This window comes from Drosophila serrata, unplaced genomic scaffold (genome assembly GCF_035046125.1).
Source record: "Drosophila serrata isolate PLE 108 unplaced genomic scaffold, ASM3504612v1 contig_82, whole genome shotgun sequence".
In the NCBI taxonomy this organism is placed as follows: domain Eukaryota; kingdom Metazoa; phylum Arthropoda; class Insecta; order Diptera; family Drosophilidae; genus Drosophila; species Drosophila serrata.
Genome location: NW_028256980.1, coordinates 546429 through 572816, shown reverse-complemented (window position 1 = coordinate 572816; position 26388 = coordinate 546429). Strand labels below are relative to the sequence as shown.

Below are 26388 nucleotides of genomic sequence, written 5' to 3'. Positions count from 1 at the left end.
GGCTTGTTCGACATTTCGCTGTACGGAATTCCTTATAGCGCTTGCTCGATCTTTGTTTTGTCTCTGATCCGGCAAGAGTCAGTTTAGCCAAGGTGGCGCCTCTGACGCAACCCGAAGATCCCATACTCAACGAACCCTACAGGATTGGAAGCAGCCGATACTGGGCCACAGACCGTGCAGGCAAAGAGGGCCTGCGGGGTGGATGGCTTCGTCAGGGCAAACGTCGGTGGTATCCCAGTCGGACTTTTTAGCCAAATTATGCTAACTTTAATGCTTGCCCGTTCGGTGGGAAGGACACTTCGTTTATTAAAGTTCTCATTCGCTTTTATTCATTTGTGAGCAGGGTAATTCATGATGCCGACGTCGCTGCTTTACTCATGGTCAATTGCACCCTTACCGCTCAGTGGTATCGCCGTCGCTTCTCGTCTGATGATCAAATTCACTATGAGCGGTAAACAAAATTTTGATTGAAAAAAAAATGTATAAAGCTTTGACTTTTTTACAAGCTGATTTTTTTACATTTGTTGAATTTACATTTACATTTTAAATCATTTTCATGCATACTTACAAAGTTTTTTTGAAAAGTATACGACCAACTGGGGATCGAACCTACATCTTAAAATTAAACAGTCCGGCCGCTTACACATCGCGCCTCGTAGATAACTAAAATTGCGTCCGCGCTATATCGCGTGTGCGAGGGACAAAAACTTGCAACCCCATTAGGACATTTAATTTATTGCTCGCTTGATATTTGTCTTTGTCGTCGCGACAACGCGTAACGCGTGGCTCTGGGGTTGGAAATCCACCTTCTTAAAAGGGTAGCGCGAGTTAAAATCCCGCACGAGGCAAACATTTTCTTAATTTATTTTTTAATTTGTTAAATCAATGAATTTTTTTTAACAATTTTTGTTTCAGTTAAAGATCGACCAACAACATTAAAATAAATCAATAACTTGGTTAAATAAGATAACAAAATTATACTGCATAAAAAGTACACAAGCTCCTGAAAATATAATACTATATTCATATCAATAGGATTCTATTCCCTAGATATTTTTCGATTTTCATTTAGAGGAATTATACGTAGTTTGAAAAGCAAAACGTAAAATAATTGCTGATTTTTTTTTATCGGCGCACTTCGTGTTAAAAAAAATATCGCGAAAGGGAAATGCCTTCCTGAGAAATTAGCACAGAATTCTACATTCAACGGAACAGAGTTCGATTTATGTACATGAATGCCACGCTTGCCGCTTTGCTGAATTGGGGACTGTGCATAAGGCCATCCCTGCTCGTCATAGTTTTTTATCCAGAATCACTCACCGCATGAAGCAAAGTACGACTGGGCATGCACATGTACACATCAGCTGTTTCTGCTGCCGTTCTCGTCCCCCTCTCTACCTAACAAGCGGGCAGCAGCCCAAAACATAACATTTACATTTTTCGTCGTTTCGCTTGCGAACAAAACACCCTGCAGTACCTGTCATCAGTAATTCATCAACGTTTCATCAACAGCGAAGGGGGTGCTGTTGATGATTCATCGATGACAGGCCATACAAACTGTTGATGAATTTAACATGGGCATGTCCTAGGCTGTCATCAATAGAAATTCATCAACAATAAATCGATGATTCATCATCAATTCATCGATGTATTGTTGATGACACATCGATGAAACATCGATGTTTCATCAACAATTCATCGATGTTTCATCAACAATTCATCATCAATTCATCGATGTTTTGTTGATGACACATCGATGAAACATCAATGTTTCATCAACAATTCATCATCAATTCATCGATGTTTTGTTGATGACACATCGATAAAACATAGATGTTTCATCATCAATTCATCGATGTTTCATCAACAATTCATCATCAATTCATCAACAATTCATCAATGAATCATCAACAATAAATCAATTACAAAACATAATTATATTTCATAAAAAAAATATATAATTTCATATTTCAATTTATTCACTTTTTTCATATTCTATTAAAAAGTAACATAATAAAATTAAAATTATGCATTAAATAATAAAAATAATTAAATTAAAAAAAGTTCTAATAATAATAATACAAAATAAATTAAAAATAATAATAATAATCAAATAATAATAATAAACATGAAAAATTAAGTATTGAGGTATTGGAAAACGCTCGGACCGCATTCTAAAACGCCATCATCCCTTTTCCTTTTTTTGTGTTGTGCCTCCAACTTTTTTGCGCAACGAAGTCTTTTAGTCAACAGTTTGGCAGCTGGCTCCGTTGCATCAACTTGACTTATTGCATCTGAAAAAGGAAAATATGGAAAATAAATCGAAATCAAAATCTAAAAACAAATACATAATTACCTAGGAGTGCTGAGTAGAACTTCTTATGGTCTCGAAGCCTTTTCTTACACTTCGCACCATCGATGTTGTACTCTAAGTACAATAGCTGCATGCAGACACGAAGTGTGAGAAGGGGAAGATGTACACAAAATAGAAGACAGAATTGATACGAAAGTAAACTTTTTTAAATCTTTAAATAAAAACTCACCTGATATATAATTTCAATTATTGAAAACTGAACAGAATATTTATATGTATATGTATAATTTTTTTTTTCAAATTTGGCCTGCGCACACTTCTTATTTAGCTCACTGTTTAACTGCAAGTGAAAACACGAAAAACGGAAAGGAAAAAAAAGGACCGTGCCTCCAACAACAAAACGAACAACGATCCGGAAAAACGGATCCTCAAGTCCGTTTTTTTCTCTTATTGTTAGTTTCGTTTCACAAAGTCCCGTTTGGCAAACTTGTGTCCGAGTGTTCTGCTTCCATTGGAAACAGGGTATGAAGGATATATCCGACTAGGCAAAAAGTTACTTAAAATGTTATTGCAACTCAAACTATTTATTCGATTTGCAATTATTATTTCATTCTCGTTTTATATTTAAAGAATATTTATTTCTAATTATCATTATAATTGTTCATGATAATATATTATACAAATAGAAATGCTAAATTTCTAGGGTGCGAAACAGTTGGTTCGATTTTAATTGTTAACTTATTTGCTTTTGGCTCATCTCGCTCGTTTGAAGAGTGAGTGAGACAGTCACCATGGCAACATTAGAGCGTAGGCTCCGTACAAGTCGCAGTCGGCAGAGCGTCGAATTTATAGAAGTCGCAGCCGGCAGAGCGTCGACTCGGTAGAAGTCGCAGTCGGCAGAGCGTCTACTCTATAGAAGTCGCAGTCGGCCGGTTGATGACAATGGCTATTGATGACACGCGATACTGCAGGGTATAAATTATATTTTAAGTGTGTGTGTCTCCGGAAGTTCCCACTCAGCAGTCGCAGGGGATGTAGGGGGTCACGGTGCTTGCCGTCTCGCCAGCACTCTGGAGTTGATCGGAGTAAGCTATATGATGGTAGAACTTCTCTCCGTTGCTATCTGCCCTTAAGGCGAGATTACCAATTGAATATAATGATTTTAAGCAGCTTTAGCTGGCTCTGGCGACGGTAAGGCGGCTATCTGGAAACGTCATCTACAAAACTTAACAGCGCTCACGTCCACAATTCCGTATTTCTCGCCGCGCACGTCTTGCCTCAATCTTTGGAACTCCCGTTTTTTTCTTCCAGCACCTCCCTTTATGGCCTCGGTTCGTTCCCTCAGTTCCGTACCTCCAGCCCGTTACTTCTTCATCTCCTTCAATGAACCCTTGCAGCAAACACTCTGGCCGTCTCGTCGTAACGTCGGCGACTGCGATCGTATGAGGACTCCAAACACTTTCGCACCTTCTCCTGCACTACTCGGAGCTTGTCGGCAGTCGGCATACCGGCCATCTCGTGGTCGCACAGCGACTGCAGCTTCCTGGCTAGTCGGTAGCTGGAACTATGCTGGAAGATGTGGTGTCCGAAAAGCGTGAAAAATGGCGCTTCTCCCGTAGCCGAGTGAACTTCATTCCGGAGGGCCACCTCGATCTCGGGAAGATAGGTTCCCATTCCCTAAGGTCGTTCTCCAGGAACCCTCGGATAGCCGCCAGTATGCTTAACCCGATCCGCTGCGTTGCTCTGTGGATCCCAAAGCTTTCCATGGCCTCATCGAAGATCTTCGACGCAAACTGTTGTTTATGGTCCGAGTGTACGATCTCTGGAACCCCGAACTTGTAGAAGACCTTGTTGAAATCCACAACGTTCGAGGCTGTCGTTTCCCTCATGGTCTTCAGGAATGTATACTTGGAAAAGTGGTCCACCACGGGAAGTCGATGTACAGCTTCTGGAATGGCCGCTCTGTCTGTACCCGCTCGCCGATCCCGACCATCATCCGGTGATTCGAAAGTCTGGCATCTTCAGACAAATTCCCGCACCTGCAGTACCATCCCGGGCCAGTAAAACTGCCACCGAAGGATCTCCATTGTCTTCCCCATCCCGCCGTGAGCTGCCTTTGGGTCTGAATGGGCTTGCTCACTGAGCTGCAAACACTCTTTCTCGGTGACAGTATAGTTCACCTGGTACCTGTTCATCTTTGCCGAGAATAAGAAGAAGGCTGCTCCTGGTTATCCTCGTTCTTTTGGAAAAGAACGGTTCCAACTCCGATATGCGATGCGTCACACTGGATGTAGAAGTGCCGCTTAAAATCGGCCTGCAACAGGACTGGAACAGGACTCGTCCAGTTCGATCTGCCAGAACGCGAATTTCAAATCTACACTGGAGATGAAGTGCGTTTGATCGATTTTGGACAGGATTCCATCGACGGTCATGACGGTCACGTCGTTCAGTTTCTTGGCGTCTAGGCAGAATCTGTCCTTTCCAGGCTTCGACAGTATTGTCGTCCGGTTGCTCCAAGGGCTCTTGCTCTCCTCGATGAATCCCAGGGCTAGCATTTTGTCGACCTCGTCCTCGACCATGTTCAGCTTCGCCGGAGACATCGGATAGGGCCGGTCTTTGAAAATCTTCGCAGTTTCCACCAGCTCGATTGTGTACTTTTCCAGGCCAGTGGTACCCAAGCCGTTCTTCTCGAAGTTGAGAAACCCCTGCTTGATTTCCTCCATCTCCCGGGACTCAGCTCCGGATAGCGTCCAGGATTTGAGGTCCGTTTTCTCCTCGTCGTTATCCTCCTGGTCTGCGTAGTGCTCCATTTCCCTGGCGTGAATTTTCTCGGCCTTCTTCATGGCCTGCCGGAGCCAGGTCAAACGTCCGCCAAAAATCAATGCCGAGGTATGCCGCCTGCTCCAGGTACGGGCACAAATAAAATAGGATATTATCTACCCTTCCTTTGTTTTCTACAGGTACCTTGATCCGACCGATGATCGACCGAGCCAGCAGCTGTTAGCACCACCAAGAAATACTTTTGCACCGGGACACCCAACGCGTCCACCAGCTGCCTTCTGCCTTGCCCGAGCAGACTGACATTCGATCTGGTGTCTAACAGCCAAGTCAGCTGCTGGCCTAAGACCTTTATTTGGGCAAAGGGTCTGGGATTGTGGGTGTCTCCCCGCTTGACGGCCGCAACGACTTCTCTTCGCTTCCCCTGGCGTTTCTTAAACCGATCCCGGGCCTTCATGACGGATCGGGATACCTTGCGCTGTGTTGTTCGAAAATCCGGTTTCTTACTTCTAAATACCGTCGCATTCGCTCTTCAACGGGTAAATATCTTAGCCTATCAGTTTTATATCTCTTATTTAATTTCTGCTTCCTTTCTGGCTCCTCTATTTGGCGGTGTTCCTCCCTGGGCGAGATCCTGCCGCTTTTGGATCGCCTAGCCATCCGTTTCGCGGAGGTACTCTAAGCGGAAAAGGAAGCCCTCGATGTGTTTCCGCTCGTCCTCACTGCTGAACGAGACGTTCCACCTATCCACCCTTGTGCCATAGGAACTGTGTCCCACGTCCCAGTTGACGTACATCCGTACGTCACGGAAATCGCCAGCTCAGTGGTCCTCCACGCGCCAGTTCCGGCCCGCGAAGTCATCTCGACGCGTCTCCTCAGCCTCGGTGGAACCGTTTGGGCTGTTGGCTCTCGGCTCGGTGCCCTCTGGGTGGGACTCGTGGAGTTGGCCGCGTCGCTTGCCCAGCAGCCGTTTCCCTAGATCGTCCAAACGACGGTGGCTGCTGCTGTTAGCGTTGTTGAGAGCCTGCTGCCATCGGCTGCTGCTGAATAACCGCGCTCCCTCCTGGAACGTGTTGCGGCTTTGTTGAGGGTCTCAGCACCTCGTTCATTAACTTCACCATTTCCAGAAACCCGGCCCGCATCTCGTCCTGCAAGCTCTGGCGGATCCCAGCTTCTTGGGACTTGCGGTATTTTTCTGCTGCCTGAGCCACGGGCGGATCCTGGAAATGTAGTGAACTCTGAGCGGGATACATCTACACCAGGTGGTCAGCTGCTGCCCCGAACGCATTTGGATGGATATGCTCCTCCGGTGACTGGTGTTGTCGCCGAGATGGGGGTGTCCTCTGCAACCCCATTGAGGGCCGCGGCGGCGCGAACCCAACAGCATCCTCCGCATCCGCGGACCACAACTCCTCCTCCTAGGCTAAATGACCCTTCGACCTAAGCTTATAGTTACATCCCTTATCCCCTGCCATAATCCATTTTCCTTAATTCCTAACAGCTAACGGCTTTATTCACACTAAATAAATATCTCTATGCTAAATATATAAATCAACATGCAATGCAATAAATAATAACAATAAATAACAAGTCGGTAAGAAAACGAATTATTTCTACAATATCAATAAATAATTATTTTTTTCTAAATTTTCAGGGGAGCTGGCCGAGCAACCGCCGGTGGACTCCGCGCCAGATGCTTGCATCTTCAATTGTCCCGTGTCGTCCCTAATCCGGCCATTCGTCAACTGGACTAACTTTCAGCTGGACTGAAAGTCGCCAGTTAAGGACATAGGCCTTCAGCAGTATCCCGTAGGACTTTCCTTGATGGCTGGGACTCCGAGGCTCTGATTACGGTGGTCGTGCTGCGCGCAGTGAGACCTGCGGGTCACGACTTCACCAACAGAATGCTACCAGAAAGCCCCATCCACCGGGAAAACTCAAGAATATGCACAAATTGACATTAACATGGAAAACAAACATCTTTACGTTAATTAAATAAACAACATGTATCCCTATCTCCTAAATTATCTCACAATTGTTTTCATCTCGTGCTTCATGCACGGATTTGTGGGCCGAGGTATGCAAATTCGTCGTTTCCACGCCCGGATGCCACCCCCTTGCCACAGCAGAACCCTTGCAAACAGTGCCCAGGAGCAATTGTCAGTCCTTCTGCGGAGCAAGCCTTCCGTCCTTTGTGGGAAAGAAAGAAGGAAACATTAACAATACTTACGCCTGGGCCGCCAGTCCCCGGTCCTAGGTGCAATTGCAGGCCATCAATATAGGCCATGCGGCCGATTGCGGAGGCTGGATGCCCCGGGACGTGACCTAACGAGACATCGCCATTCCGCTATTCTTTGATTTGTTTTTATTTGGGAGCCATATTGTTACGGAACTGCCTTCCTTGGGCAAGGCTGGGCTAGCTCATGAGGCCCAGGGATGGGTTCGACCCAATGCCCGCAGTCCGCACTATAAAACATCGAACTAGTCGGACGTCTCTGACATCACTCAACTCTAACAAAACTGTCATCACTAATTACAAAAAAGGTAAATAAAAACATAAATATAGGCGGACGACACTGCTGGGACAAATTGGTGGCATTGGTGTTTCCGCTACGACGCACCCATCCATCCTGTGATGCCTCCTGGTCATTTAAGGGGCATCACCCATTTCCGGCGGGCCGGAGTCTATTCCAGGCGACCGGCTCATCTCCCCCAAGAAAAAGTACTCTTCTGCATGTTCATTTCTATATTTTATCGCTGTTCAACAAAATTGTAGCTCTTATATTTAAAATGGCAGGTAAGTGATGTGTATTAGGCGTCCCCTCACTCCCGGCGAGATCTTGGCCCCTGGAGGAGAAGCGCCTCAATAATTTGGCCTCGATTTGGCCACCAAAAGATTACCTCTTTCGTCCCTAATCCCTGCTGGAGCTCCAAGAGAAATTAGAAGGGTTCGGGTGTTTGAGATAAAAATTTAAGACAACTGGCCTGGCTTCTGCTCCGTTCCCCCTCGATCACAGCGCTTGTGTTGCACAAATCCCGGACCCAGGATACGGCCAAGCGGAGGACAAGGTAAACGACACTAACACTAACAATAAATAAATAACACTAAAAATAATTTTATATTGCTCCCCACCAGTTGCACCAACGGGATAGGCGGCCTGGAAATCGGCTGCGTGCTGGCGAGGCAAAAATTCTTCCAGCACGTCCCTTCATAGCCTCGGTTCGTTCCCTCAGTTCCGTACCTTCAGCCCATTACTTCTTAATCTCCTTCAATGCCTCGGCCAAGAGAAAGGCTCTTAATCCTCATCCGAATTTCCCGGTTCGCTCATTTGCATCACCCCCACTAGGAATACCTATCCTACCTATATCCTAGCCCAAATACACCACCCACTGTTATTCGATTTTCTAGAAATCTGACGGTTTAAAATAATATAAATGTTCACCAAATATCCGCTAATTTTCTCCTAGTAAGCATATATACCGTGCATATGTGCACGCGTTCGTAAATCGAAGTTATATGCCTTAAAAATTTGATGCCCTATTTTGTATGGAGCCGACCCCGATGTTGGATCACTATTATGCGATTTGCTCAAAAACTGAAACTGCTTGAAGAAATTGAATCTTGGTAGGGTAAAACTACAATATATGTCCTTCATTTTGGTATATCGAGTATTGCTGCACGCATTTGATTAGCCGAGTTATTAAGATATCCGTGGAAACCCGATTTTTCAAATGCTTTTTTTAATATATCCAAATGTTAAATGTCTTGAAACCCAGTAAAAAACAATAGTAAATTTATTTTTTAGCATTTAAAAACTTTATTTTATTCGAATTAGTGCTTTACTTACGAAACAAATTAATTATTAGAGATCCCCCATGTTCTACTACCCACCGTTCCATTTCGACGCTACTTTGACGGACATGAAATTTTGTCAAAAATGTGTTTCTATATCTAATGGTGGCGCCAAATAAAAAAGAGTGTGTAAGTGACATAACAATCGATGGTTGAAAAGAACCATTGATAGTGAACGGCCAAAGCAACTATTCGATATATCGATAGTGCCATCGACTGTTTTGCAGCTCTAATTGTCACTACGAATTGTTTCATCCCTTTATGATTTTTGTGCGTTCGTCAATTTAGAAATGTTTGGATCAAGTTAATTTTATAAGATATGGAATTCTATGATTACCCCAATGGTAAGGTTATTGCATTAGATTGTGCATCTTTGGTGTTAATGTTGTTTATATGTCGTAAAAAAGAAATTGTTTCTACTAACGATTGGGGCTTATGCTAACAACTGGTAACGTATACAAAAATATATACAGGGGTAGTCAAAAATATTTACACAAATTCACAATTATTTTCACCGCCAAACTTATTTTTGTTATTCTTGTTTTTGTTGACCGATTTCCATGAAATTTTTTTATTGCATAAAATGATCTATTCAGAAACAAGCAGAAAACGAAAACAAAAGATAACGGTTCATAGAACAATATTCAAAGCAAAAGAAAATATGTCTATTACTTTGGATATAGCTAAATAAACTCAATTCCAACCAATTGAAAGCCTTCATCAATACATAAGCACATTTTTTTAACTATTATTAAAGGGGTAGACCACCCTGACATTTTTTAAAAATCGAAATTTTTTTTTACTTAATCTTGATGCCGATATTCATACGGTCATTTTAAGATATCGGGCTTAAAAATATCTCATTACTCGTGGACTCTACAGCCATTAGAAGTGAGCGCTGTCGGTATACCTTAGAGTACTTTCTTTATCTTCTTTTGCGTTTTTCTCAAAACTACGTTTTTTTAAAACGGTGTACATGATTTCTCCAAAACCGCTAGACCGATTCTCCTCAAATTTCTTACACAGCTTCTCTATAATGCCCTCTATACCATGACGAAGAATTTTTTTGATATGATTTTTTGTTTTAAAGTTATACATTTTTAAAACAAAAATTTCGTAAAAAAAAAAAATTTTTTTTTTTCAAAGTGCTCCCATTTGCTCAAAAAAATTTTTCCCCAAAAACGGCTACGTCATGCTATAGCCATACTTATATAGCTTATAAAAAATTTTTGTTTTTGAATTTCGGATAACAAATGTGGTGTGCAGCATGTACACCATCCGACCATTCCCTAAAAAAAAAATCGTTTTTTGACTAGCTATATCTCCGAGGTTCGTAAATATTTTTTTTCTTTCAATAAGTATTTTTGAGTTTAACATATGTACTTTGATGTACTAATAAATAAAAAGTTTTATTCCTAATAACTTAATCAAAATGAATTTTTGAAAAACACTCCAATTTTCATGCGTTCAGGGTGGTCTACCCCCTTAAAGTAACTTATGAGATTGTCACAAAAAAATATTATTTAATTTTAATAACATCAAGAATAAGAACTAAAAGAAATTTGGCTATGAAAATGGTCGATGTCTAAATACTTTTGACTACCTTTGTATGTATGTACATATATAGCTGTGCAACACCTTACTAGTTTTAACCCAGAAAACCATTTCTATCGCGAGGACTCTTCTAAAAGATTAATTTAATCGCCCGCGAAATAACTTTCTGATCTTCTAAAGGACTCGCAGGTGGCTTTCCTAAGAGTCGCGGAAGTGTCCCCACAACTAGCATTGGAAGAGTTCTTTTGTTTTCTATTTTTATACCCTTGCAGGGTATTATAATTTCAGTCAGAAGTTTGCAACGCAGTGAAGGAGGCACCTCCGACTATATAAAGTATATATATTCTTGATCAGGATCAACAGCCGAGTCGATCTAGCCATGTCCGTCTGTCCGTCTGTCGGTTTCTACGCAAACTAGTCTCTCAGTTTTTAAGCTATCTGAATGAAACTTTGTAGTTAGCCTTCTATATACTCTCACTCGTATATATGTCGGAACGGGCCGGATCTGACGACTATATTAATAGCTGCCATAGGAATGATCGGAAAATTTGTACAACAAAATTTTTAACTTTTTCAGTTTTCAATAGAATTGGATCAAATTTGAGATATAGCCATTTTACTATACTCTACAATTTTGCATAAAATTTTATGAAAATCGGACTACTATATCATATAGCTCCCATAGGAACGATCGAGAAATTAATACAATTAAATTTATAACCTTTTCAGTTTTCAACTGATTTTCATCAAATTTTAGGCATAGGCATTTTATATTAGTTTTAAATTTTGTGTCAAATTTCATGAAAATCTGACATTTCCAAGATTAACCTTGGGTTCGGCCTTTCCTCTAAACATGCCTTTTCTTCAGTTGACAAAACAAACTTACCCTTAACAGGTGGCCAAGCTGTGCGTGACTGTGATAGCCAAGCTGGTTTAAGCTACCAATTTTGATAATCGGCATGATGATAGCCAAGTCAGGGCTATTTCAGAGTCTGACCAACAATTTATTCTGGAAATATAAATATTTAGTCCTTGCTTGACCAGGGAAAAGGGACCGATAGTAAATGAGCTGCGTTTCACTCAAGTCGTGGAATGAAGATAGGCTTAATAGGTGAAACACGAGTATTTGGCGTTATCAGTTTGACCGCATATCCATTATTAGTTTCGATAAGTTTCCCATACATGCATTTGAAATACGAACTGTTACCACCGTGTACATAATTGGGGAACTAATACCTCATTCCATTCGACAAATCTCAGCTAGCTATCTTTAAAGAGAATCTTTAGAATCACAGTTGTGGGCGCAAGCAAACCCAGTGGGTCGTACATCTCGGATAGTTCCGAGAGCAACGTGCGTTTGGTTAGAGCTCTTGTAATTCTGGTAATTTCTAGCTTGAGGAAGAGTCGGTTTTTGGATCCCAAGATTCAGATTTCAGTCATAAGTTTGCAACGCAGTGAAGGAGTCACCTCCGACCATATAAAATATATATACATGATCAGCATCAACAGCCGAGTCGATCTAGCCATGTCCGTCTGTCTGTTTCTACGCAAACTCGTCTCTCAGTTATTAAGCTATCCGAATGAAACTTTGTAGTTAAACTTCAATATACTCTCACTCGTATATATGTCGGAACGGGTCAGGTCGGACGACTATATCATATAGCTGCCATAATCATAATAGAAAGTTTTTTTGCAAAAAAAAAAATATACCGTTTTCAGTTTTCAACAGAATTTAATCAAATTAAGGATATATTTCTATACTATTATATAAAGAGGTAATGTAAGTTTGTTTGTTTGTTTGTATGAATTGAATAGGCTCCGAAAGTACTTGGCAGATTTGAAAAATTCTTTCACTGTTGGAAAGCTACATCATTCCTGAGTGTCATAGGCTATATTTCATTTTAAAAAAAAAAGGCATCCTTACTAAAATTAAGATAACGTAATCCAAGGTGTTAAAAAAAAAAAACAAAAAACTACCTTACATCTACCGCCCTCTACAGGCAGCCAAAGCATTTCCTGTCAAACATTCAAAACATATTGAAATAAGGAATTGGAGATAAAAATTTTATTTTTTTGTTCAGGTTCAGTAAGAAACGAAGTCCTGCCACCCAAGAAGTAGAGTTTGGGTCGTCGTAAGCGTAATACAGAAGCAAAAAGACGTAAGATTACGAATATAACTGACGAAGAACGGGCCTCCATCCGAGAGACTGAGCGGCTGAGAGCAATGCAGATGCACAAGGAAGAATCAGCAGAAAGACGAGCAGATAGGCTTGAGAGAAAACGATTAAGAGTTAGACAGTCGCGTTCTGCAGCAATCGATTTGATTCACTCTCAAAATAATGAACGCGACAGGGCAAGGGTAGCTGAAGCGCGTTTACAGCTTGCAGAAGATCAGATATAATCCAACTATTGATTACAGCTCGAATCGAATGTCGTTATTGGCCGGATGCATCAGGTCTGCATATACTGTCAGGCCTCTTAGATTGAATCAGACGAAACTTCGGTCCGAGGAATATATCCATTTGCGGGATGCTGTGATGAATGCAGCAACTCTTTTGAAGGATGGCAAAACTGCTCATACTACTTTTAAACTTCCACTATACGTCAATCATGAACAACAATCTACATGTTCAATACACAAAAATGGACCTATTGGTAAATTACTAAAAGACGCCTCATTGATTATGTGGGACGAATGCACGATGAGCCATAGAGCACATATAGAGGCCGTGAACAGAACCTTACAGGATCTAAGGAACTCCTCTGCAGTCATGGGCGGGATTACTTTTGTATTTGCTGGAGATTTTCAACAGACTCTCCCCGTTATTAACAGAGGCACGCGAGCAGATATCATCAAGGCATGTTTGAAATCGTCTCCCATATGGACTACGTTTGAAACATTAAAATTAAGGACAAATATGAGAGCTCATCTACATGGAATCACTGATAGCGATTTTCCACAGCAACTGCTAAAAATTTGGATTTTTGGAAAATATGGAAAATTTAATAGATTCTGTATACCCTGATATCGAGAATTTGCACGAAAGAGACTTCCATTGGCTGTGTTCTCGGGCTATAGTATCACCTAAGAATGATACTGTCAATGAAATAAATAATCTGATTGTTCAAAAAGTCCCCGGCCAAACAAAAACATACAAATCGATCGACACTGTAACGAATATTGAAGATGCAGTCCATTATCCACAGGAATTTTTAAATTCGTTGAACCCTTCTGGACTGCCACCCCATGAATTGACGTTAAAAATCGGAATCCCAATCATGCTTTTAAGAAATTTAAACCCTCCGAGCATGTGTAATGGGACGAGGCTGCTTATTAAGGAGTTAAAGGACAATTTAATAGTAGCAAATATTATCACTGGCCCAGCAAGTGGTCAACTAGCTCATATACCGAGGATACCGATGATCCCAACTGATCTGCCAATCCCATTTAAACGGCTTCAATTTCCGGTAAAAACATCTTTCGCATTAACAATTAACAAGTCCCAAGGCCAAACCTTCGAATTAGTAGGGATCGATCTGCGAAATAAATGTTTTACTCATGGTCAACTGTATGTTGGTCTATCGCGAGTCGGAGCCCCTGAAAATCAATTTATTTTGCTGCCACAAAATAAAACAACATCAAATATTGTTTACAGAGAAGCACTAACTAAATAAATGTAATGAACTCAATAATTGAAAAAAAAAGGATGAATATGTGTCATATTATTATTATTATTATGAATGTGTTAAAATTGACTAATCTAAATGTAATGTTTAATTCCCGTGCGAAGCAGGGACGGGCCGGCTAGTATATTATATTATTCTACAATTTTATGAAAATCGGACTACTATATCATATAGCTCCCATAGGAACGAACGATAAATTAATACAATTAAAAATTATAACTTTCAGTTTATCATATTGTCATCAAATTTGACATACAGCCATGTTATATTATTCTACAATTTTCTGTCAAATTTAACGACTATATCATATACAGGTGTAGTCAAAAGTATTTACACAAATTCACAATTATTTTCACCGCCAAACTTATTTTTATACCCTTGCAGGGTATTATAATTTCAGTCAGAAGTTTGCAACGCAGTGAAGGAGGCACCTCCGACTATATAAAGTATATATATTCTTGATCAGGATCAACAGCCGAGTCGATCTAGCCATGTCCGTCTGTCCGTCTGTCGGTTTCTACGCAAACTAGTCTCTCAGTTTTGAAGCTATCTGAATGAAACTTTGTAGTTAGCCTTCTATATACTCTCACTCGTATATATGTCGGAACGGGCCGGATCTGACGACTATATTAATAGCTGCCATAGGAATGATCGGAAAATTTGTACAAAAAAATTTTTAACTTTTTCAGTTTTCAATAGAATTGGATCAAATTTGAGATATAGCCATTTTACTATACTCTACAATTTTGCATAAAATTTTATGAAAATCGGACTACTATATCATATAGCTCCCATAGGAACGATCGAGAAATTAATACAATTAAATTTATAACCTTTTCAGTTTTCAACTGATTTTCATCAAATTTTAGGCATAGGCATTTTATATTAGTCTTAAATTTTGTGTCAAATTTCATGAAAATCTGACATTTCCAAGATTAACCTTGGGTTCGGCCTTTCCTCTAAACATGCTTTTTCTTCAGTTGACAAAACAAACTTACCCTTAACAGGTGGCCAAGCTGTGCGTGACTGTGATAGCCAAGCTGGTTTAAGCTACCAATTTTGATAATCGGCAAGATGATAGCCAATTCAGGGCTATTTCAGAGTCTGACCAACAATTTATTCTGGAAATATAAATATTTAGTCCTTGCTTGACCAGGGAAAAGGGACCGATAGTAAATGAGCTGCGTTTCACTCAAGTCGTGGAATGAAGATAGGCTTAATAGGTGAAACACGAGTATTTGGCGTTATCAGTTTGACCGCATATCCATTATTAGTTTCGATAAGTTTCCCATACATGCATTTGAAATACGAACTGTTACCACCGTGTACATAATTGGGGAACTAATACCTCATTCCATTCGACAAATCTCAGCTAGCTATCTTTAAAGAGAATCTTTAGAATCACAGTTGTGGGCGCAAGCAAACCCAGTGGGTCGTACATCTCGGATAGTTCCGAGAGCAACGTGCGTTTGGTTAGAGCTCTTGTAATTCTGGTAATTTCTAGCTTGAGGAAGAGTCGGTTTTTGGTTCCCAAGATTTCCCCAAAACTTTAACAAATCGAAAAGAATCCTGTTCTAAAGAGTCAGCAGGATACTTACAATTCTCCTGTGGCATGGGCTTTCAGAGAGCGCAACCGTTTTTATAAACTAATGGACGTTGATGCACTAAGGTCACTAATGTACATTCAAGTGACCCGTATGACACCAGGCACGTGCCTGTTTGGGTTAGGTGTTAGTAGGTGCGATGGAAAATATAGGACAGAATACGAGGAAATTGACTACCGGCGTGCTGCCAGATTGTTAGCTTGCATGCTTACTAAGTGTGTTAGTATTAATGATTTTAATTTGGGAAGGGTATCTACGTTAGAGATTAGTGTGTACAAATCATTATAATTTGCACATAACACTCTAAAAGGTTCATGCAGTTCAAAGGAGGTTCTACAGTGGCGCAACACCAATGGGATATTGGATCTAGTAGTTCTACATGGTACATGGAATTGGCTAAGGACGGCAAGTTTATTAATAGGAGTCTACTAGAGTAGGAAGGTAATCTTTGGTTTGCATCCCAATTTAAACCGCGTAGAGCGAAAAGTAAAAAGTTCTTTTGAACCGACTCAATGCGTTTACTATGGACGCCGTACTGAGGGCTCCAAACGCCGCATCCATATTCTAAGATAGGACGAACTAAGGAAGTATATAAGGATTTAGTAACATAGGGGTCATTGAATTCCTTCGACCACCGTTTAATAAATCCAAGCACACCCCTAGCTCTATTCACCATAGACGAAATATGATTAATAAAGTCAAGTTTTGGGTCCAAGCGGACGCCCAAATCGTCAACTGTATTAATTCTTTCCAAAGAGCAGCCGTTCAGCGTGTAAGTAGCAAGCTTAGGAGCGACACGAGAGAATGTCATTAGCTTGCATTTCGAGCCATTTAAGTTTAATAATTTTACACGGCACCAAGTTTGAAAATGATTAAGATCTGTTTGTAAGTCCGACTGGCAGGCAACGTCATTGTATTGCACGCAAAGATTGATGTCATCCGCGTACATAAGCACTCTGGAGCTAGTCAATACTTTGGGCAGGTCATTTATAAATAATGTAAACAATAAGGGTCCCAATTGGCTTCCTTGCGGGATGTAACCCTTAGAACATTAGATAAATTATTCTTAAAGAGGACCTTTTGCGTCCTGCCATTCAAATAACTAGAGATTCAATTAAGAAGATCACTTGGAAAACCTATTAAATCGAGTTTTCTAACGAGGAAAGAATGCTTAACAGAGTCAAATGCTTTACTGAAATCAGTATAAATTACATCTGTCTAAAAATTATTATGGAAGCCCTTTATAATATAGGAAGAGAGCTCCAAAAGATTCGTTTTTGTTGATCTTCGCTTAATAAAACCATGTTGACATGGAGAAATAACTGATCTACAATATAATGGCCAACAACTTAGAGATTTCTCTATAATTGCTGGCATCCAATTTACTACCTTTTTTGTGGAGAGGAATAATACACGATTCCTTCCAAATAATGGGAAAGTGGGAGGTTTCTAAGGACGAGGTAAACAATTTCAGAAGGGGATAGGGCGTCGGCATAATACCTGAGCACACAGCCAGGAATTCCGTCGGGACCTGGCGAATAAACTTGACCCGATGAAGATCTAAAAGGAGAGAGCTTTCGTTTAGGCTAGGACAGAAAATTAAGTTTGATTTGGGTATGTCGTAGGAATAGGTCTGGTGTAGATACGAAGAGCTAGAATAGGTTGTTTGAAAAAACTGCGAAAATAGATCGGCTATTGCCTGATCATTATTTGCATTAGTATTTTCAAATGAAAGCGAGGAAGGGTCTGTTTTACGCTTACGTTTAGTGTTAACGAAATTATAAAACTGTTTTGGGTCCTGTGAGAACTGGGCCCTACAACGAGTTAAATAGTTTTTATATCACGGTAAAGTTTGACCTAGCTGATAAATAAGATGAAAGGGCAGATTGAGAACCGGTGATTTTAAATTTAGCATACAGTCTAGATTTTTTATTTTTAAGTCGGCTCAACTCTTTAGTAAACCACGGCGGTTTATTCGAGCTTGGCGGATAATATAACGGAACACATTCAGTAAAAAATGAATTCATGGCACTGTAAAAAATATCCAAGGCAACAGCCATGTCAGTGCACATGTATAGATCAGACCAATTGAACTCGTTTATAAAATTATTCAGCCGTTCAAAGTCCGTTTTGCAAAAACATTCTGTACGTCACACCCAATATCAAGAGTCACATCGAAAGTTGGATGATAAGGATCTTCGGGCTGCGTCAGAGGCGCCACTCTTGCTAAACTGACTATCGCAGGATCAGAGACGAAGCAAAGATCAAGCAAGCGCTGTAAGGAATTTCGCACATGGTTGACTTGAGACAGCGAAATCTCAAACAAGCCAGCGATAAAGTCATGTTGTGTAGGTGTATGGAGAGTATTGTTGGAATTATTTTAGCACCAAATAGCACCAGGGATATTAAAATCTCCTAGGACTACCAACTGGTCTCTATCCAAAAGTTTACTGGAAACCATCTGAATAGCGGAAAGGTGATTCCAATAAATCGGAAGTTCCGACAGTGGAGGTATGTAGGAACAGGTAATAAAAATGGAGCTACCTTTGATAGATAGCTTCACACAGAGGAATTCAACATCGTTGCATTCCTCGAAGGTTAATAATTCTGACGTGAGTGAGGAGTCCACCGCTATAAGAACTCCACCCCCGCGTCTGATAGGGCGATCTATCCGATATACTGTGAACACAGCTGGAAAAACTTCGGAGCTCAGAATCTCTGGCTTTAATCAGGTTTCTGTGAGTACAATAACCTGAGATACAAACGAAAGGCTATCAGAATACAAGGAAGCTTACTACGTAAGCCTCTTGCATTCTGATAGGAAATACCTAAAGAGTAGGTTAGTTTTTTGGGTCGGGATTGGAAGACGTAGAAGGCACAGTGGTATGATCAGGCCTGGGAAGAGTTATTCCTACAGGCCGCTTTTTCTTTTCCTTCGCCTCGAATTCCTTAACAACGATGTACTCTGGCCAGAAGTTGGGAGAGCAAATAGTGTTAAAGAGCTCGTTAGGGACATTTATTTTGAAAGAAGAAATGTCCCTTGCGTAAGAAAATTTGAACTTTTCCACCTTCATCTTAATTTTTTCGGCTCTTGTTTTGCCTTGTATAAAGGCGAGAACATCTTCCGATATGTCTCGTTGGTGGAACCGCTATAAGGGCTTTTGGCAAGGCAGATCTGCCGTGCCATTGTCGGCCGGTATTCCGGGCCTGACACCCTGGGCAGATATATCTTTAAACTCGGGACTTTGAGGGGTCAATATTTGTGACCCCCGGGGGACAAAACAGAAATCACCGGCGGTACGGGCACTCCCGCTGCACATACGGGTACCGAATCTTTTCTAGCGCTCGATCTCAGCACTCTTGGAATTAATGCTGAGGTCGAGGGCTGTGCCGAGGGAGGCTGCTGCTGAGAGCCCGTTGCAGGTAGTTGGGGTCCGTCTACATGCTGCCCACCAGTAGCAGTTTTTTTGCGCCTAGGAGACTCATTTAATAGCGTAAGGCTATTAAATTGGGTGTCCAGCGCCAAGAACATATCAAGAGTTTTACGAAAACTCGTTAAAATTCCCTTAAAACCGCTTTTGGTTTGCCGCATGAAAGACATCATCTTCCTTTCTACATCGCGACAGGCCTCACAACAGTAACGCAGGCCGATGTTTTTTTTTTTACATCGTCCACCGTCCGAGCTGCTACTCCAATACACTTGGCGTGCATGACGTTGTCGCACAGCCAGCAGCCGATTGTAAGGTCACCTGCAGCAATTGCCTTTTTGCAGGTTTTGACGAAACAGACAATATTTCCGGACATTATAAGGACTTACCACTGTACTTTTACTTGAGAAAAAAGGGAAAAAAACAACAGAGCTATGAAGAAAGAAGTGAAGAGTCACAGCGAGAGCGAGAGAGCGGGAGAGCGAATGAGATCAGATAAGATAAGAAGTGCAGCGGCACAGCTAAAGCGAGAGAGTGGGAGAGCGTGGGAGATAAGTAGATAGCAAAAACGTTTAGCTGTTGGGACAAAAAGGAATGCAAAATATGCAAAAGCTAGCCTAGTAGCATAACTAAATTCGAAAATAAAACCAATTATATACACAAATAAGAATAGCTGCATGCACACGCGAAGTGAACTGGAAGCTATATACACAAATTAGAAAATTTAAGTTAACCCCGGTGGTTTGATTCAAACTTTAACACAAAACGAGAGCGCAAGAAAAAAAACACGTCCGTTCACTTGGAAAGATGAAAGATATTGAGCTCAACTCGAAATAACCGACATGTTGTCTTTTTACCCCATGTGTCAATAACATTGTCGAGAATAGATGGCAGCATGGCTTGATTTCTAGCCCTCTTCATAGTGTGATGACTACCAGCGGCATCATCAGGAAGTTTATTAACAGTCTTTACTTCAGCAGCAGTCAGATGAGTAGGTGCCAAAGAAACCGATCTTGACTCAATCGGGTGGACTAACGTGTAATCCTTAGCATTGCACTGACAGCAACTGTTCGAGGAGTTGCCGTGACTTGATGCGATCGGCTTAGGCAACTTAAGCAAAGCTTATCATCCCTTGCAAAAGTGCGGCGTTCTCGTACATCCAGGGCTTTGAATTTGGCACATGCATATATATTGTGCTGTCCTTGACAATATATGTATTCGTGAGACTTTATCCACTTGCATGATAGGCGACTTGGCGGCGTTTACTCTGGGCTGCTTTTGAAGCTTGCATGACGTGTAAATCCTGACAAGACTTTAAAGTATCACAATGAGCGAAGAGGAAAGTAAATAAATCATTTAAGGTTGCTTGGCCGATATACTACAGTTGGCCCAAGCTTGTTTGATTTCAGAACCTAACTTTGAGATAAGATAAGATAAATAAGAGTTAACCGCACATTTTGGCTTTCACAATTCAGCGCGTGTAGGCCACGTTTACATTCGTCGACGGAGTCAATTACCTTACGTAACTCCACGATATTTAAAATGTTTGTGGTAGATAACGACAGAAAATTCTAAACAAAAGATCGAACAATATGAGTTTTTTTGTTATAACGATTTTACAATTTCTCCCATCCGTCTCGATAATTATCATAACCAACGGCAATATGTTTAATTAGGGAGAGTGTTTCACCATCCAAATAATATTTCAGGCAATAAAACTGTTAGGAGCAGACCGCTAGCGCCTAATTGTGCGCGCATGGGTTTATGGCTGCCCCTGCTGCTCTCTTAGCTTTTCTATTATTTTCCTTATCTATTTCTCTCTCTCTTCTTCTGTCGCCTTAGCTTAAGCTAAGCTACATTGTAAGCGTTTTGATATATGTTAAAGTCGGTAGTTGCAGCTCCGACCAGAGAAGTGAAAACAAAAATATAGACAGCATATAATTACCTATTAGTGCGTTATAATAATTGCTTAAGGGTGGCAAATTCGTTGTCTTCCCCATAAACATTTTGGTGACCCCAACGTGATCTTTTGGCTCGGAGCCTGCAACCCGGTGTTCGTTGTTTAATATCGTTTAAACAAATCGCTTTGCTTCGCTGTCGCTTACTGGCATTCGGTCATAAGCACACAAGCAAACTCACACACATACCTTGTACATACCAAGCTGAGTTTCGGTTGCTGATTTTCGGTTAAATCGCGCTGTTAAACAAAATCTGTGTTGTGCCAAGCGTCGTAAATAGCGCCTATTGAACATATATATACCTATGCATATATAGCATAGACGCGCGTGTGCCAAAACTCCGCTGTTTCGAGGCCGACAATTACAATAACAACATTGTCGAGGTTCCGTTGCATCTCGGTGACGCTGATTTACCTTTAATTTGCGCGGTGAAAACCAAACGGGTTCCTATATACCGAAGCGGTCAGACATTTTCTCTTTATTGATTCTTTTAGCGTGAGAAAATAAAGATGTCAAACACAGAAAACTCGGTTCAGCATCAAAATGAGCCGCCAAGTGACGTGGACTTCTACCGAGCCAAGCCCCAATCTCTTTTGCGGCAATTAAGCTCGATGAATTATTATATAAACCCGGAGACTGTAGATCAGCTTGATGAAGCTGTTTTACTGGCGCGACTGGAGTGGATTAATTAATTAAATCTGGCCTTTGATTCCGCACAGACTTCACTGACTTTTCGGAGATAGCAAGCGACCATCGGATCGAATTCTCCACGGCGTTCATGGATGTGAAGGCGAAGATAAATCGAGGTTTAGCGGCGCTTCGCAAATCTCAATTGCCGGCTGCAACCGCTGCAAATTCAACATCCATAGAAATTACTAACCATCCGAATCTTTCTTTCCGATCTAGGAAGCCTCGGTTTTCAATTTTGGAGATAGCTCGGTTCCATGGATCCTATTCTGATTGGCCGGATTTTATTGCGACGTTCAGCACGGTCATCGGAAATGATGAAGAGCTAAGTGATATTAAAAAATTACAATATCTAAGGTCAGGCGGCGTGGCTCTAGAGACCATACGTTCGCTTCAGCGCTCGAATGCCAATTATAGAAAGGCTTTGGACTTATTCAAAAATCGATTCGATAATAAAGTTTTACATTTTCAGGCACACGTACAGGCAATATTTGGGTCAAAGGGTGTCGAGAAGGGATCAGCCAAGGGTCTTCGGGAGTTAAGCGATTGCATGAATTCGCATCTGCGAGCAATCCGTACCCTGGCCACTACGCAACCAATCTTGGACGGATTGCTGATTCACATCGTCGCACGCTCGATCAGAGGACGCGGGAAAAATGGGAAGAGGAGTTGTCCATCAGCGATCTATCTACGTGGGATTCTATGGAGTCGTTCTTGTAAAGGAGGTGTAGGATTATGGAAAATTCGGATCAAGCCTTGGTAACGCAAACACCAAGCCAGCAGGTGGGAAAAGCCCTGCATATGTATAGCTTCATTGCTTCAGTTGATAGCTCAAATCTTCCGCTATGTTCGTTTTGTGATGCAAGGGATCATTATTTGCCAAAATGCTCTCGATTTTTAAATTTGAGTCCGCATGTTCGATTTAGACAAGCAAAGAAGTTGCACCTGTGCCTCAACTGTTTGCGCAAGGGGCATAGTTTGCAGCAATGCAAGTCAACGCACTGCAGATATTGTCAATTGAAGCACCACTCATTGTTGCATTTTAATCAGGACCCATCTGTACCATCCACCACCTCATCTCTATCATCCGAGCCACTTCACAACTCTCAGCCATCAACATATTCATTAGCATTAGCATCATCACATTCATCATCGCATTCTTCAAACCCTCCACCAAAACCTACATATATTCTGCCCATTGATTACGTGTTGTTTCCAACCGCTATTATATATTTGAGAAATAAGGCTGGAGAATTTATGCCTTTCCGAGCAATCTAAGACGCGGCGTCTCAGCTAAACTTTATAACTTCTTGCCTAGCAAACCAACTATCGACATTCTAGCGCAATCCCTGGATGCAAGCTATCGTGCCTTATTCTCCGCGGTTGTGACTGATAGTATCACTGAGTATCAGCCCCATTTCGATATAACGCAGTATCATGGAAAATTCCGGAAAATATATCGCTCGCTGATCCTCACTTCAATCGATCAGATCGAATAGATCTCATAATTGGTGCTGGACTCTTCTTTGAAATAATGGCTACGGGACAAATTCATTTGGGTAGCGCGTTGCCAACCCTTTAGAACACCAAACTTGGTTGGATCGTGTCTGGAGGGCTGCCGAGTGCGTCTACTCCTCAGTCTGTCTTAGCTGCCGCCGTCAACGTTCCTACTCATCATTCTGATGATGGCACACTTGCTGCCGTAGTAAATCCAGCTGCCTTCTTGGCTACAAGAGGAATTCATCAGCTCTCTTACGATAAGAGAAAACATTCGCATGGAGGATCACAAACGTTTCTGACCCCATTTCGGAAAAGTTGTTGGCCAATTGGAGGCCACAAAGTCGCCAAGCTAGCCGTTCTGCCCCACGATGCCGACGAAGTTGGAACAGTACCTCTTCCAACGGGGGGAGTATGTTCGGAGCAGACCGCTAGCGCCTAATTGTGCGCGCATGGGTGTATGGCTGCACCTGCTGCGCTCTCTATTATTTTCCTTATCTATTTCTCTCTCTGTTCTTCTGTCGCCTTAGCTTAAGCTAAGCTACATTGTAAGCGTTTTGATATATATGTTAAAGCTAAGAGATGCGATCAGTTGTAGCAGCTCCGACCAGAGAAAAGAAACAGAAAACGAAAATATATATACAGCATTTAATCGACCTATTCTTGCGTTCGTAGTTATTGCTAAAGGGTGGCAAATTGGTTGTCTTCCCCATAAACAAAAACTTGTGGCTTTTCGTTATTGTCAAGTGAACTCAAAACAGATCACGAATCAGGCCAAGTCTCGTATTTTCCAGAAAATGTGGGAATCGCTACTGCTTCCAATGAGGAATTAATTTGTTCCAAAAGTTGGTTTTTTTCCTCAAATAAACCTTCCACTATACTTGAGAAAATGTTAGACTGGTCTTTTCCATAATATTAACCTCCCATTTTGTTTATGGCTTTTCTAAATATACCGGTTGCGGGGTAGAACTTTGCTTAGTATTTGGGTATATCCCAGCCAGGGCTTTCATATCCTTCCATTTTGAATGCCACTAAGTCATCGGAGAACTTCATAAAGTGGTTGAAAGTAGCTACCAAACGATCAAGCTTTAGTTGCAATGTTTTTTAAATCGTCGATGCATTATTGGGTTCATCATGAAAAAAACTGCTCAATTTGTCTTGTGGGAACCGCTGCTGCTTCCAATGAAGAATTAATTTGTTCCAAAAGTTGGTTTTTTTCCTCAAATAAACCTTCCACTATACTTGAGAAAATGTTAGTTAGACTGATCTTTTCCATTTCGTTTATGGCTTTTTTAAATATAGCGTTTGCGGGGTGGAACTTTGCTTAGTATTTGGGTATATCCCAGCCAGGGTCTTCATATCCTTCCATGTTGAATGCCACTAAGTCATCGGAGAACTTCATAAAGTGGTTGAAAGTAGCTACCAAACGATCAAGCTTTAGTTGCAATGTTTTTTGAATCGTCCGATGCATTATTGGGTTCATCATGAAAAAACTGCTCAATTTGTCTTTTATTATTCAAGAAAGTCAAACTCAAAGGCAATTTTTATTTTTGTGGGTCAAGTAGACTGCATTCATGTTTTTTGAGTTTATTAATTAGGTAGCGGTTTAAGACTACGTTTTTTAAGGAGTGTGATAAGCCAGCAGTTGTGGGTAAAGTTCAACTATAACTAAGTACATAAGATATAAAAACGCGCAGACATTCAGAGAAGAAGATCGCGTGATGTTTTTATACTTATGCAGATATGCTGATTTTCGGCGAGATTAGATTTAAGTGAGAGCTTAAGCTTTTAAGCTAGGTACACGCCAAGAAAACAATTTTCAGCAATTCAATTTGCACGTATAAACACGATTAAAACCATTTTACTGCAAACAAAAAATTTGCAAAATATTTTGCAGCAATATTATTTGGTTGTCGTCTGAATACATTATTTTTACCGCTATCTAGATTGTGTCAACAACCGAGTCATCTGTCCTTTTCTTTGCAAACTCAGTTTTAAAGCTATCTTAAGGAAACTTTGCAGTTAGTCTTCTATACTCGCACTCGTATATATGTTAGAACCGGCCGGATAGCTGCAATCGGAAAATTTCTAGAAAAAAATGTTGCTTCATTTTTCAACAGATTCTCATCAAAATAATTATATTCTAGAATTTTGTTAAAAATATCATATCGCTGCCATAGGATCGATCGAGAAATTAATACAACTGAAATAACTTTTTCAGTTCTCATCAGACTTGCATAAAACTTGAGCTATAGTCATTTTGTATTATGCTAGATTTGTTTGAAAATCGTACGAATATATCAAGTATGTATCTGTAATATGAACGATCGAGAAATTAATACAATTAAAGATTATCAGATTAGAGAGCTGTTTTTTGAATCGGAATTAAACGTATAATGCGCGGTGGTCTGCAAGACCGCCGAGTCAATCCCTCATGCTTAGCGTAGTTCATCCAAAAACCGTCGCCGTAGAAGGATACCTCGTCCACTACGATTACCCTGTCCCTGCTCCAGTCTTCCTTTGTTCTTCCTGACCGAAGTAATCTCCGCGGACAGTTTGTCGATTCTTCCGTTGGATTGTACATTGATGCCTTTAAGTAACTTGCCGTGCCCTCCAGCAATTGTTGGCCTTCTGTGTTACTGCGCTTTGGGTGGCAATGTCCATTACGAACAATTCTATCGGCATTATGGTCAGCATTTCATGAGCAAAGTTCTTCCGCATACACTGCTTGTATCCTTGTAAGTTTTGATATACTATTTGCCGTCGTTAGTGCTGGGCACCATACTAGGACCCCGTATGTTAATACTGCTCGCACAGTTTTATATTATTCTACAAATTTGTGTAAACTGTTAAGAAAATCGTACTACTATATCATATACATAGCTCCCATAGGAACGATCGAGAAATTAATACAATTATAAATTATTTTTATCAAATTTGCGATTTTATATTATTCTAAAATTAGGTTTTAATTTTAAGAAAATAGGACGACCATATCATAAAGCTGCCATACAAACGATCGTTAGAT

General features: G+C 40.9%; 1 protein-coding gene across 2 annotated transcripts in view; it reads left to right on the top strand.

Moving 5' to 3' along the window:
* Positions 1 to 9132: 9132 nt before the first annotated feature.
* Positions 9133 to 26388, top strand: part of Atf6 (bZIP_ATF6 domain-containing protein ATf6) — a 41750-nt gene continuing 24494 nt past the window's right edge. The window contains exon 1 of one of the 2 annotated variants that reach the window (XM_020944606.2): positions 9133 to 9289. In XM_020944606.2, coding sequence (XP_020800265.2) covers positions 9265 to 9289 — 25 coding nt within the window. In that variant the 5' untranslated portion in view covers positions 9133 to 9264. The remainder of the gene's footprint in view (positions 9290 to 26388) is intronic. The other variant, XM_086839818.1, reaches the window with a different exon arrangement.